At 41.9% G+C, this 13,113-nt stretch overlaps 1 protein-coding gene across 4 annotated transcripts in view; it reads left to right on the top strand.

The window, feature by feature from the left end:
* The window catches only part of aamdc (adipogenesis associated, Mth938 domain containing), a 52,119-nt gene extending 40,055 nt beyond the window's left edge, over window positions 1-12,064 (top strand). The window contains exons 4-5 of one of the 4 annotated variants that reach the window (XR_007262248.1): window positions 8,936-9,231; window positions 10,461-12,064. Coding sequence is in view for 1 of the 4 variants with exons in the window: in XM_048597770.1 (XP_048453727.1) it covers window positions 8,936-9,076 (141 nt within the window). In the remaining 3 variants the exon portion in view is untranslated. Of the gene's footprint in view, window positions 1-8,935; window positions 9,233-10,460 lie in introns of those variants that run through there. The other 3 variants (XR_007262249.1, XR_007262250.1, XM_048597770.1) reach the window with 3 other exon arrangements.
* Window positions 12,065-13,113: the final 1,049 nt, after the last annotated feature.

Raw genomic sequence — 13,113 nt, 5'->3', positions numbered from 1 at the left:
AGCTTTTAAATCAGTGAGCGGCACAGTGGCTCAGTGGTTAACACTATTTCCTCACAGCACCAGGAACCTGGGTTCGATTCCGCCCTCGGGTGACTGTCTGTGTGGAGTTTGCACGTTCTCCCCGTGTCTGCGTGGGTTTCCTCCAGGTGCTCCGGTTTCCTCCCACAGATGTGCAAGCTAGGTGGATTGGCCATGCTAAATTGCCCATGGTGTTCAGGGATGCCTAGATTAGCTGGGTTATAGGGGGATGGGTCTGGGTGGGATGCTCTGAGGGTCAGTGTAGACTTTTTGGGCCGAAGGGCCTGTTTCCACACTGTAGGGATTCTAAGATCTATGATCAGTAAGGAAACCAAGGACAATAGGGATAAGATAGGAAAGTGGAGTTGAGAATAATCAGATTGGCCATGATCAAATTGTATCTGCTGCACCATTCAATGTGTCAAATTCCCTACTTCACCTCCTCTGTCTCATACTCCTATTTCAGTGATGGCGAGCTAGAGGATCAACTTACATTGTTAATAAAATTAGAGGTTTTGGAAGTAAAAGATGATAGGATAACATCCAATAAAATTGAGCAAGATGGATTGTCCCAGCTTAGAACTAAAGCTCAGCATCTAACAAGTCCCAGCTGTCTTGCATTCTGTACCTCTGACTGTTCTGCCCTATCAAGTGCTGGAGAGAGTAGTGATGCAAGAGTGACAGAGATTGCAATTGAAAGAGCCAGCCAGGTGATGTCAGTATTAGCCACTTGATGTCAGGAAAATGTCTTCAACCCAGGCTTTCAGAAGTCACGTGACACCAGGTTATAGTCCAATGGTTTATTTGAAATCTCACAAGCTTTCGGAGCCCCTTCGTCAGGTGCAGTGAGAGAGCAGAGCATACAGACCCAGAGTTCATAGGCAAAGAGATCAAAAGATCATATAACTGGTGTGAGTGAAGTGTTAGATGATAAGTCTTTGCAGGTGACCAAGAGTGTTAGTCAATGAGTAAAGTGTCAACAGCCAAATCACCAGCAAAGGGATGACCTATAATCCAATTAAGTGAGGCAGAGAGATAATTACACAAAGTTAAAAATAAGGTGATGTTGAAGACAAACTAAATGACTGGAATAACATGATACATATACGAGCTGCATGCTGAGGGCCTAACCAAAGTAATGAGTAATTCGAAACTACAAACTAATTAAGGTAGAGAGATTATAACAATTCATCAAGGTGATGCTGTCAAAACAGGACAGTAAGGAAGGTTTTACAGATACAAAACAGTATGGTAGGGTCACCTGTAACACAACCTGAACCTAAGAACACGGTTGAGGCCATCTTCATGGGTACAGAACTTGGCTGTCGGTCTCTGCTGGGCGACTCTGCATTGTTGTGTATCTCGAAGTCTGCCTTGGAGGACACTTACTCGCAGATCGGAGGCTGAATGTCATTGACCGCTGAAGGGAACGTTCTTGTCTGGTGATTGTTGCGCATTGTCCATTCATCCATTGCCATAGCGTCTGCATGGTTTCACCAATATACCATGCCTCAGGCATCCTTGCCTGTAGCGTATGAGTTAGACAACATTGGCCGAGTAACATAAGTATCGGCCGTGTACATGTGATGGTAGTGTCCATGTCAATGATCTAACATCTCTTGCAGAGGTTGTCGTGGCAGAGTTGTATAGTGTTGTGGTCGATGTTGTCCTGAAGGCTGGGTTGTTTGCTGCAAACAATAGTCTGTTTAAGGTTTGGTGGTTGTTTGAAGGTGAAAAGTGAAGGCATGGGGAAGGTCTTGGCGAGATGCTCATCGTCATCGATGACATGTTGAAGACTGCAAAGAGCATTGCGTAGTTTCTCCACTCCGGAGAAGTACTGGACAATGAAGGGTACTCTATCGGTCGTACCCTCTGTCTTCTGAGGGGTTCGTTGTGGTTTTTCGCTGTGGCACGTTGAAATTGGCCATTGATGAGTTGAGCATCGTATCCTTTCTTATGAGGGTCTCCTTCAAAACCTTTAGGTGTCCATTGCATTCCGCCCGATCTGAGCAGATCCTGTGTACGTGTAGGGCTTATCTATAGGGGATAGCTTCTTTTAATATGTTTAGGATGGAAGCTAGAGAAGTGGAGTAAATGATGATGCCTGTGCTCTGAATCCTGAGTACAGGCTTAGTAAAAGAACCCAGATCCCACAGCCCCATTCATACGGTCGTACAAATTAGGAGCAAAAGTAGGCCATTCGGCCCTCGAGCCAGTCCTGCTAGTCTTTAATATCATGGCTGATCTGATGTAAACTTCATTCGGCTCACCTGCCTGTCCCCAATAACTCTGCTATCTTCACTATAGAAAATACAAAAAAAATTCCAAGGATAGTTGTACATTACAAGGGAAGCAGTACCAAGCAATTAATGGTACTACAGGATGACATGTTCATATATTTTATTTAGTTTACATTTTTATATGAAAAGAATTTTTTTAAGGCAGAGGTAGATTCCCTGTTAAGTAAGGGAATTCCAGCTTATCAAATTTATAGATGAGAATGTAAACACAAACAGATCAGCCATGATCTTATTGAAGGTGGAACAGGCTCAAGGGGCCAAATAGTTGTCTTTTATTCCTATTTTGAATGTTCTATGTATATTTGTAGTCTTCTGTAGATTCCATCATTGCAGATGGTCGAATTTAAATATAATTCATAAATCTGCAATTGAAAACTAGTCTCAGTGATGTGACCATGACACTATCATCAATTTTCATAAAAAGCCATCCGGTTCACAGATGTCCTTCAGGGAAGGAAATCTGCATACGTTACCTGGTCTAGCCTACACGTGACTCCAGATCCACACAAATATGTTGGCTCTTAAATGCCTTCTAAAATAACCAAGCAGGCCACTCAGTTCAAAGGCAATTCGGGATGGGCAACAAATATTGGCCTTGCCAGTGATGCCCACATCCCACATGAATTAGATTGTGATGACAGGGTTAACTTATGAAGAAAGGTTATCAGTAATAAGAGGTGATCTTACTAAGCCTGTGGGGATTTGACAGGGTGGGTGATGAAAGGATATTTCTTCTTGTAGGAGAGACCAGAATTAGGATCAGAGTTTATAAATAAGTGGTCTTCCATTTAAGACAGTGACAAAGAGGAATCCTTTCACGTGGAGAGCTGTTAGTGTGTGGAACTCTGTTAGCTCAGTTGGCGGGACAGCTGGTTTGCAATGCAGAGTAGTGTCAACATTATGGGTTCAATTCTTGTACAGGCTGAGGTCACCATGTAGACCCTGCTGTCTCAGTCGTACCCTTCACCCAAGGTGTGGTGACCCTCAGATTAAACTATCTTCGCCTCTCGCTAATGAAAGAGTGTCTGTTGAGGACTTTGGCAACTTAACTATTCATTTCTCCAGAGAGTTGTGGAAACAGGGTCATTGAATACTTTAAAGCAGAAGTAGATAGATTCTTGACTTACAAGGGTTATCAGACAGTTGTTGGGAAAGTGGAGTTGAGACTACAATCAAATCAGCCATGGAGCTGGCTAGAGAGGCCAGATGGAATACTCCCATTTTCAAATTCATTGTTTGTAGATATGTTTGCAAAATTTAAAAAAAAAACTAAATTAAGCTAAAGTGTCAAACGCCATATAATTTTAATAGGCTAGTATGTATTGGACATTGCTAAACTATTGTAATTAGTAAATTTCAGGTTTTTATGCAAAGTTTGTCCAAAACGTGAAAGAACATAGAGTATAGAACAGTACAGCACAGTACAGGCCCTTCAGCCCATGATGTTGTGCTGACCTATTATTCTACGAAGATCAAACTACCCTGCACACCCTACTTTATACTATCATCCATGTGCCTATCCAAGAGTCACTTAATTGTCTCTAAAGTATCTGACTCCACTACCACTGCTGGCAGTGCATTCCACATGCCCACCACTCTGTGTAACGAACCTACCTCTGACATCTCCCCTATGCCTTCCTCCAATCACCTTAAAATTATGCCTCCTTATAATAGCCATTTCCTCCCTGGGAAAAAGTCTCTGGGTATCCACTCTATCTGCCTCATCATCTTATACATGAAAGAAGTTTTTAAAGTTTTCAGATTGATGAAAACATTTGAGTGGAATCAATTAGGGATGCTTGCAGAAATCTTACGTTCTGGAGCCCTGGTTGAAAAGCACTGTTGGAGGGTCAGTACTGAGAGTGCACTACATTATCAGATTCAGTACTGAGGGAGTGCTGCACTGTGGGAAGGTCAATACTACGTGCACACTACGCTGTCAGAAATTCAGTATTGATTGAGTACAGCACTCCATCATAAAAACCATAAGAGATAGGAACACGAACAGGGCATTCGGCCCCTCAACCCGACTCCACATTCAGTCGGATCATGGCCGATCCAACATTCCTCATGTTCATTTTTCTACATTTTACCCTGTAACACTTGACTCCCCGACTGATCAAGAATTTGTCTATCTCAGCCTTTAGTATCTACAAAGATTCTACCTCCACAGCTGTCCAGGGCAAGGAGTTCCAAAGACTCTCAACCCTCTGAGAGAAGAAATTCCTCCTCATCTCAGTCTTAAAATGGCGCCTTTTTATTCTGAGGATATGACCTCTAGTCCTAGACTCCCCTATGGGAAACATCGTCTCAGTATTTACCCGTCAAGCCCCTATATATATCAAGGAGATGACCTCTCCTTCTTCTAAACTCCAGTGTGTAGATTTCCAACCTGTTTAGTCTTTACTGATAAGACAATCCCTCCATGCCGGGTATCATCCTAGTGAACCTTCTCTGAGCTACCTCAATGAAATGATATATTTCCTTAAATAAGAGGACCAGAACTCCGCTCAGTACTCTAGATGCAGTTGCACAAAGACTTCGCTACTTTTATACTCCAACTTCTTGAAATAAGGGCCAACATTTCGTTAACCTGAGGAAGGGTCACTCAACCCAAAACATTAACTCTGATTTCTTTCCATAGATGCTGCCAGACCTGCTGAGTTTTTCCAGCAATTTCTGTTTTTGTTTCTGGTTTATAGCATCTGCAGTCCTTTCGGTTTTTATTTCATGAACCTTTCTGATTACCTACTGCACCTGTGTGCTAGCTTTCTGTATTTTGTGTACAAGTACTCTCCCACCATCCCTTTGTGTTACAGCTTTCTCCAGTTTTGCTTCATAATTAACATTCTACTCTTTTGTTCTCCCTTCCAAAATGGACAACTTCACATTTTCCCACATTACACTCCCAATTGTCAACTTTCAGCCCACATATTTAATCTATCAACATCTCTCTGCAAACTGTTTGTATCTCTCTTGCAACTTGCCTTTCCACATTTTTGTGTCTTCTGCAAGAGTGCCTACAGTAGATTTGCTTCCTTCCTCCAAGCCATTACAATATATATTAAATAGTTGCAGTCCTAGCACTGATCCCTGTCGATTCCCACTGGTTACAGGTGGCCAACCTGAAAAAAAGAACCTGTTGTCCACACTCACTGTTTCCTACCCATTAGTCAATTCTCTATACATGCCAATACACTATATCTAACGCCATGGGCTTTTATACTATGACTGCACTGTCAAGTGTCACTACTGAGGGAGCACTGCACTGTCGAAGAGGCAGTATAACAGGAGGGCTACACTGTTAGAGAACGGTACTGCAGGAGTGCTGCAATGTTGGAGGGGGAGTTAGGGTTTCCTCTGCCTAAAGATGCTGCTGCACTGAGTCATACCTATTGGGCTGTTAGGTAGAGAGATGATCATTAATTTAAGATTTGTAAAAGGATGCTGACAGTGATACCTGTTCTGTTTAATATGTGGTACAGACAATATGGAGACTTAAGCAATGATAAATTGACATACCTAACAGTAATATAAAATATTACAGCTTCATAAGTGGATTTCATTGGCAAATTGTCTTTCTTTCCATTTCCATTAACAACAGAAGATAGCTGAGTAATCTGCAAATATGATTGGTCATTCATTCTATTCTGCTGTTGTTAGACCTAGAAATTACAGTTCTGGAGAATCAGCTGGTGAATGCATTGTTCAGTATGTATAAAGAAAGTAAGAGAGATCTTTCATTTGAATAGCACCATTCATGACATTGAGGATGTCTCAACTCAGCTCAACTGGCAAGGAAGTACTTCTTCAAGTGCAGTTATTGTTGTAATAACAGAAACATGGCAGCCATATCACAGCAAGCTCCTACCACAGCCATTGTGTTGATGGTCAGATCTTGGTTGAGAGATAAAGATTAGCCCAGGATATCAAGCAGAACTCTCCTGTACCACTTCATGGTGTTGTAGAATCCACTTGATAAACAGGAAGGATTTCAGTTTAATCTCTCACCTGAAAAAATAGCACCTCCATCATTGCAGCATTGCCTTCATGCTGTACTGGAATGTGTCTAACCGATTTCATGGTGAAGTCCCTGAAGCGGGACTCCACAACCTTCTAGTTTGGAGGCAAGAAAGCTACTCATGGAGACCCAGCTGGCAGTTTTTGCCAGAGAAAGGACGCAGAATGGATTCCAGATGCCAACACAACCTCACAGCCAAGGAGTAAAAGATTAGGCAGTGTTCACACTGCTGACAGCTGCCAATCTAGTCACTTTTTGTGAGAAGATGCATGTACTGGTGTGCACCTTGAATAATTGGGTGGGATGCCTTTGTCGTCAACTTGCCAGTCAGCACAATGTATCTTAACTTGCTCACAGATAATGGCAGGGAGATGCTAGGTTGGAGCTATATTCCAATAGGTTTTGCAAGAGCAAACCTGACTATTGATTTCCTTCTCTGAAACAACTCATGCTGAGTTGTGGCGAGTTCACACGAGAGAGTGCGTCACAATAATACCTGATGTTGAGATGGATTGAATTATTCAAGTATGTAAGCAGAGATGGAAATGAGCTTTAATGTGGAGTTGCCCATTTGGCAGTGGATATATCAGAGTCTATCCCATTGTGCAGCATGGATTCAGTGGGCTGAACAACCTCAATTATTCTGACTCTGAGCTACCCATTCGTTGAGAACAGATTGTACTGAATCTCAACAAAAATATCCCAGAAAACTTAAGACTGGACACCTAATGACAGTGGGTTGGGAGAGTCAACCAATCAGCCATTGAGAACAGAGATGACAAGAAATTTCTTTAAAGAGTTCTGAATCTTCAGAATTTTCTGCTGCAGAAGGATGTGAAAGTTCTATCATTGAATATATTCAAGACAGAGGTCAATAAGTGTTTGGTAATTAAGGATTAATTGGATAAGGCAGTAATGTGATGGAAGGGTTCATCAAGAGTGCTATCAAACAGCACTTATGTAACAATAACCAGCTCACTGATACTCAAGTTTTGAGTCCTGACCTCAATGCAGCGTTGGACCGAACATGGACAAAAGAGCTGAGTTCTGAGCTGGGAGTGGTAGGGGATGTATGTATTTGTAAAAGAGTGTGAGAGAGTGACTGTCCTTGTCACAAGACTCCATTTGACCAAGTGTGGTATCAAGGAGCCCTAGTGAAACTACAGCCAATGGGAATCATGGGAAACTCCTCTGTTGGTTTGAGTCATGTCTCGCAAAGGAAGGCAGATGCATTTGTTGGAGTTGAGTGATTTCAGCTCCAGGACATTTCTACAGATAGTGCCGTAGGGCAGTAACATCTTCAACTGCGTCACCAATGACCTTCCCTCCATTGTAAGGTCCGAAGTGTGGATTTTTGCTGATTGGACTGCATAATGTTCAGTGCATCATTTATGACTTGTTGGATAGCAAAACAGTCCATGTCCAAATGCACCAAGACTTGGACAATCTCCAACCGTGGGCTGACCAATGGCACGTACATTTGTGCCACTTAAGAGCCGGGCAATAGCCATTCCCAGCCAGAGAAAATCTAAGCTCTGCCTCTCAGCATTCAATGGCATTACCAACAATGAATCCTCCACAATCAGATTCTGGGAATTTTACAGTGAACAATTCACCTCCTCACTCCCCTAAACCTGCCTATTATGTACAAGGTTCAAGTCAGGCATGTGATGGAATACTCCTCGCTTTCGTGGATGAGTGCAGGTCCACTCAAGAAACTTGACACTTTCCAGGACAAAGCTTATTTGGCATCACATCCACAAACATCCACGTACTGACACACAATACTAGCTGTGAGTACCATCTACAAGATGCATTGGAGAAATTTACCAAGACCCTTTAGACATCACATTCCAAATCCATGACCATTACCATCTAGAAAGACAGGAGCAGCAGATACATGAGACGCTATGAACCTCAAGTTCCCCTCCAAGTCAATCACCATCCTGACTTGGAAATATATCACTGTTCCTTCAGTGTCATTGGGTCAAAGCCCTAGAACTGTGTCCCCACTAGGACTGTGGATGGACCTACACCAAATGGATTGCAGCAGTTCGCCATCACCTTCTTAAGGACAACTGGCAATGGGCAATAAGTGGTGGCCTGGGCTGCAAAACCGACATCCAAGAAATAAAGGGAAGAGGATTTGAGGAAGTAGGTCATTTTGTTGAATGTTTGATTAAACCCAAACAGCCATGCTCAAATGCCCTACTCCAGCTCCTACTCCTTAGGTACTCCTTTTAAGACACTCCTTTCACCTGCCTCTTTGATGTTTCTGTCTTAATACCTCAAGAAGTGATTTGGTGATAATGCTCCTGTAAAGTGTCTCGGGGTGTTGACAATGTAATTGAGTGTAATTAGGGATGTTTGGGCCCACAACTATATAAATAACCAGTTACAAATGAAGTTCAGAATGGGTACCAGAAGAAATATTTTTGCTAAAAGATGCTGCCAGGTAAAGTAGCAGATGCTCAGTCATTAAAGACACTTGATGCTAGATCTGAACGCTAGAGTGGTCAAGATTCAGTGGCCAACCAATTTGTTGGCTTTTCATCCCTGATATTTTCTCTCTCTCGTTTGTTTTACTTCTTTGCAGGTTCCCTCCAGAACGCTAGAGTATCTTAAGAACAAGGGGGTTGAGGTGAAAGTCCTTCAAACAGAGGCAGCTGTGCGAGAGTACAACTTGTTGGCTGGTCGCGGTGCACGAGTAGGAGGCGTCTTCCACTCCACTTGCTGAAACAACAAATCAAGCAATGCCAGGCACCCTGACAACACTTTGACCACTGTGTGACCATCCCTTGGTTTCACAACTTGAAAGGTGGTCTCTGTGATTATTTGCTTTGTGGAATGCGGTTTGAATTACTTAAAGAGGAGGAGAAAAGGCTTTAATGGGTGTGTATGCATGTGTATTGTATTACATAAAAGCGATTTCCATTTCAAACTGGACTGTCTAGTTTTAGTGTCGGCTCTAGCCTTCTACCTGTTCAAAACTGGATAGCCAAAGGGTCATTTTTACCTGCTGTCCTCAGATCATTTTTTTTAAATTAAAAGCATGCTTTGGGAGACCTTGAATCCCCAATTCCAAGGTTAGGCACTTACTTTCCCATTTTGGTTATACATGAAGGAACTGAGGAAGGAGATCCTGTTTCAAGAATGTTATCAGTACATTTTCCCACTGTGTGTAGGAGGTGATGGGGCCGGTTTTTCTTTCGCAGAGGAGTGAGGGAACCTTCTCTCCTTCTGACTGTGCTTGAGTGAATCAATTCTGCAGCTGCACTGAGCTCATATGTTTTATGTCCTGCACCAATATACTACCATTTCAAATTCCTTTTGCCTTTTGTCTTGGTGATAACTCGTCAAATTGCTTATTTTTGTTGCCCTTGAAGAAGATTTCCTAACAATTGCTATCTATCTGCAATCAGCTGAATTGTACATCCGCCTGTGAAATGTAAACAGCAGGGGGTATGACTGCAGAAAAATTGTCTGCTGTATCAGACCGCTTTGAGGTTGGTTGTGATGGAGTGAGTAGCAGGAATTTATTCCTCCTCGTCGGAGAAACATGGAAAATATAAATGGAAATAGCCTTGTAGTCATTTCGAGGGGAGACAGTAGAATAGTGGTAATGTCACTGGACTAGTAATACAGAGGTTTAGGCACATAGTTTCAAATCCCACACGGCAATTTAATTCAATTTATGAATCTGGCATTGAAAGCCAGCCTATATAATACCTTCATAAAATTATGAGAGGCATAGATAGGGTAGATAGTCAGAGGCATTTTCCCAGGGTGGAAAGGTCAACTACAAGAGGACACAGGTTCAAGGTGAGCGGGGGAAAGTTTAAGGTGATGGATACCTGGAACGCACTGCTAGTGGAGGTAGTGGAAGCAGGCACATTAGCAACGTTTAAGGCATACCTTGATAGATACACGAACAGGAGGCAAACAGACAGGCATGGACAATAAGTAGCGCACCTAAATAAGGATTAGAATCAGAGCATGCTTGGTGGGCTGTATTCCTGTGCTGTATTGAATTGTGTTGTATTGTATTGAATTGTAATGGTGACCATGAAATTAACATCAGTTTTTGTAAACTTCCATCTGGTTCATGAATGCTCTTCAAGGAAGAAAATCTGCCCTCTTTACCCGGTCTGGCTCTACACATGGCTGCAGACCCACAGCAACTTGACTCGTAACCGACCTCTGAAGTAACTGAGCAAGCCCTCAGTGAACACTGCCCTTGCCAGTGACATCCACTTTCTATGAAAGATCAAAGGAAAAAAAGATTCATCTAAAACATTGTGAATAAAACTGGACACAATCAAGTGGAGATGCAATACAAATAAGAAAGTGTCTGTTGCATTTTATGAGCCCTGTCTGATTTTTAATTCCAATAACTTCAGTAGAACTCTGATTCTTTTGAATAGTGATTCCATCTCCTCCCCATGTCCAATTTCAACCCCATCATCTGGTTCTTACCAAGTTGCTGTTTGTGATACTTTGCTGTGTTCAAATTGGCTGCTGCATTTCAAAATTAATTGACAGTAAAGCAATTTAGGACATCTTGAGCTAGTGAAAGGGGCTATGTAAATACACATTCTTGAAATTAAGATCAGCAAGATGATTTGTTTAATTTCAGATAATAGCCTGTGCCGTAACAGTCCTGGTGATGGACTCAAGCCAGGAAAGTCCCCATTTAAATGAATTAGCTGTTCAGCACAAGATGCTTTCGTCTGTCTTCAGGAACCAAGGACTATGGAGAGGCAGAAAATCAATCAGAGACTTGTCACCTGATAGAGATCCAGTGTTCACCTACTGGAAAGGTATTCGTGTATTGCATAAGGTCAGGTCAGGACTGGACTGTATCATTTGCCCACATGATTGCTTGTCACTGAGCTATTCACGGTTCAGGCCTTCATCTGGGAGAGATAATAGAAAATCCATGTACCAATTGAACTATGTTCTAACATATGGCTATAGTTTGAAGAAAAGGATAATATTGTAGGAGGAAGAGGAGAAATTGATGGACATGGTACAAGAGAAGTGCAGAATTTTTCTTAATGTCAGGAGCAGTACTTTTCTCTTTGAATGCATAGCCCAACCTGGTACTTCCAGCGCAGAATGGAGGTAGTGATGCACTGTCAGAGGTGCCATTGTTTGGATGAGATATAAGACTAAGGCTCCATCTGCCCTTCTGGGTGGATGTAAAGAATCTCATGGGAACCTTTTAGGAAATGCAGAGTTTCCCCGATATACAAGCTAACATATCCTTTAATATTTTCCGGACATTTATGGCATTAGTATTTCTGGGTGCTTGGTATGTGCAGATTGGCTTCCACATTTCTGGCATGTGCTTATGAACAAAAACTTAATTGGCTGGAAAGTGATTTGAAACCAGGGAGCTGGAAGTGCAATATCAAATGCAGGGTCTTATTTTCCTGATATGCCTTGTTTTTACTTCTTCCCTCAGATGGTCACCTTCCCTCTGATAAGTTTTAGTTTTAATTTTAATGGAGTAATGGTCCCAGATTCATAAATATACAGCGCAAACAAGCCCATTGACCCTCTCCCAGCTTTCTGTGGAAGAGATACCAAGCAATTGACTACTTGCATCTAATGCTTTAAGCCCTTATTCATACTGATGCATGCAAAAATATGTTGATAGAATGTTTTGTTGAGCAAGTATAAATGTATTTATGAATTGACAGATAATTAATAAAGCTATAGTCTGCACAAAGCCTCTAGACTTTTCTTTAAGCTTTTCACATAATAGCAAAGTTAACAACTCTGGACAATTTCCTAGATGTCTCATATCATTTCCCAGCACTGAAACACTGCTTCCACACTCACCATTCATCTATCCTCCAGGCACATGAACCATCCTGCAGACCGGGCTAAAACTCTTTGTTCCCAATTAGATTAATCTTAGTGGCTTATACGTGAAAGAGATTTCATTTCCTTTCTCCCAGCACATCCCTTCCTAAATTTCTATATTTGTATTAACTTGTTTATGGGAGATGGTGATGAAGTGGCAATATAATTGAACCAGTAATCCAGAGGCCCGGGCTTATTCTGGAGGGCTATGAGTATAAGTCACACTAGGCAGCCGGTGCATTTTAATTCATTTGATAAATCCAGAACGCAAAAGCTGGTTTTGATGATAATTGACATGGTGACTACCATTGATTGTTGTAAAGACCCGTCTGCTTCACCAGTGTATTTTTGGGATGCCTCATTACGGTAGGATGCTGGAAATCGAGTCTAGTGTTAATCATAGCTCAGTTCACCTCTCAGAGTCAGAAAGTTTTGGGTTAAAGACCCACTTTGGAAAGTCGAATATATAATCCACTCTGGCATTCTGATGTAGTGCTGAAGGTATGCTGCATTGGTGGTTTAGAAGAGGTCAGAGGTCAATGGGAATGGCTAGAGGAGGTTAGAAAATGGATAAATTCATGGATAGAGTTGTAGAAAGATAAGGTTTTAAACGTCAGCCCTCAGCTGCCTTTACTTCTGTGGCTGTAAGAGCCTCTTTAAAACCACAGGTCTTTTCCAAATCTTCAGTCATTTATCTTCAATTTCCTCTATCATTCAGCTTCTGTTCCTTTCTTTCCTTTGCCTGAAGACATTTAATGTTTCCTCTATTTATTCTTGGCGTGCAGACAAGAGAATTTATTGCCAAATCATAAGAGTCAAATCAAAGAGGACAGAGCATTCAGGGAGAAATACATGGGGCATATAAGAAATGTACCACAATACTCATAATGATTTTAATGCACA

Source organism: Rhincodon typus, chromosome 6 (genome assembly GCF_021869965.1).
Source record: "Rhincodon typus isolate 14 chromosome 6, sRhiTyp1.1, whole genome shotgun sequence".
NCBI classification, from domain to species: domain Eukaryota; kingdom Metazoa; phylum Chordata; class Chondrichthyes; order Orectolobiformes; family Rhincodontidae; genus Rhincodon; species Rhincodon typus.
The sequence above is the reverse complement of the archived record's forward strand: the minus strand, read 5'-3'. Positions and strand labels throughout refer to the sequence as shown.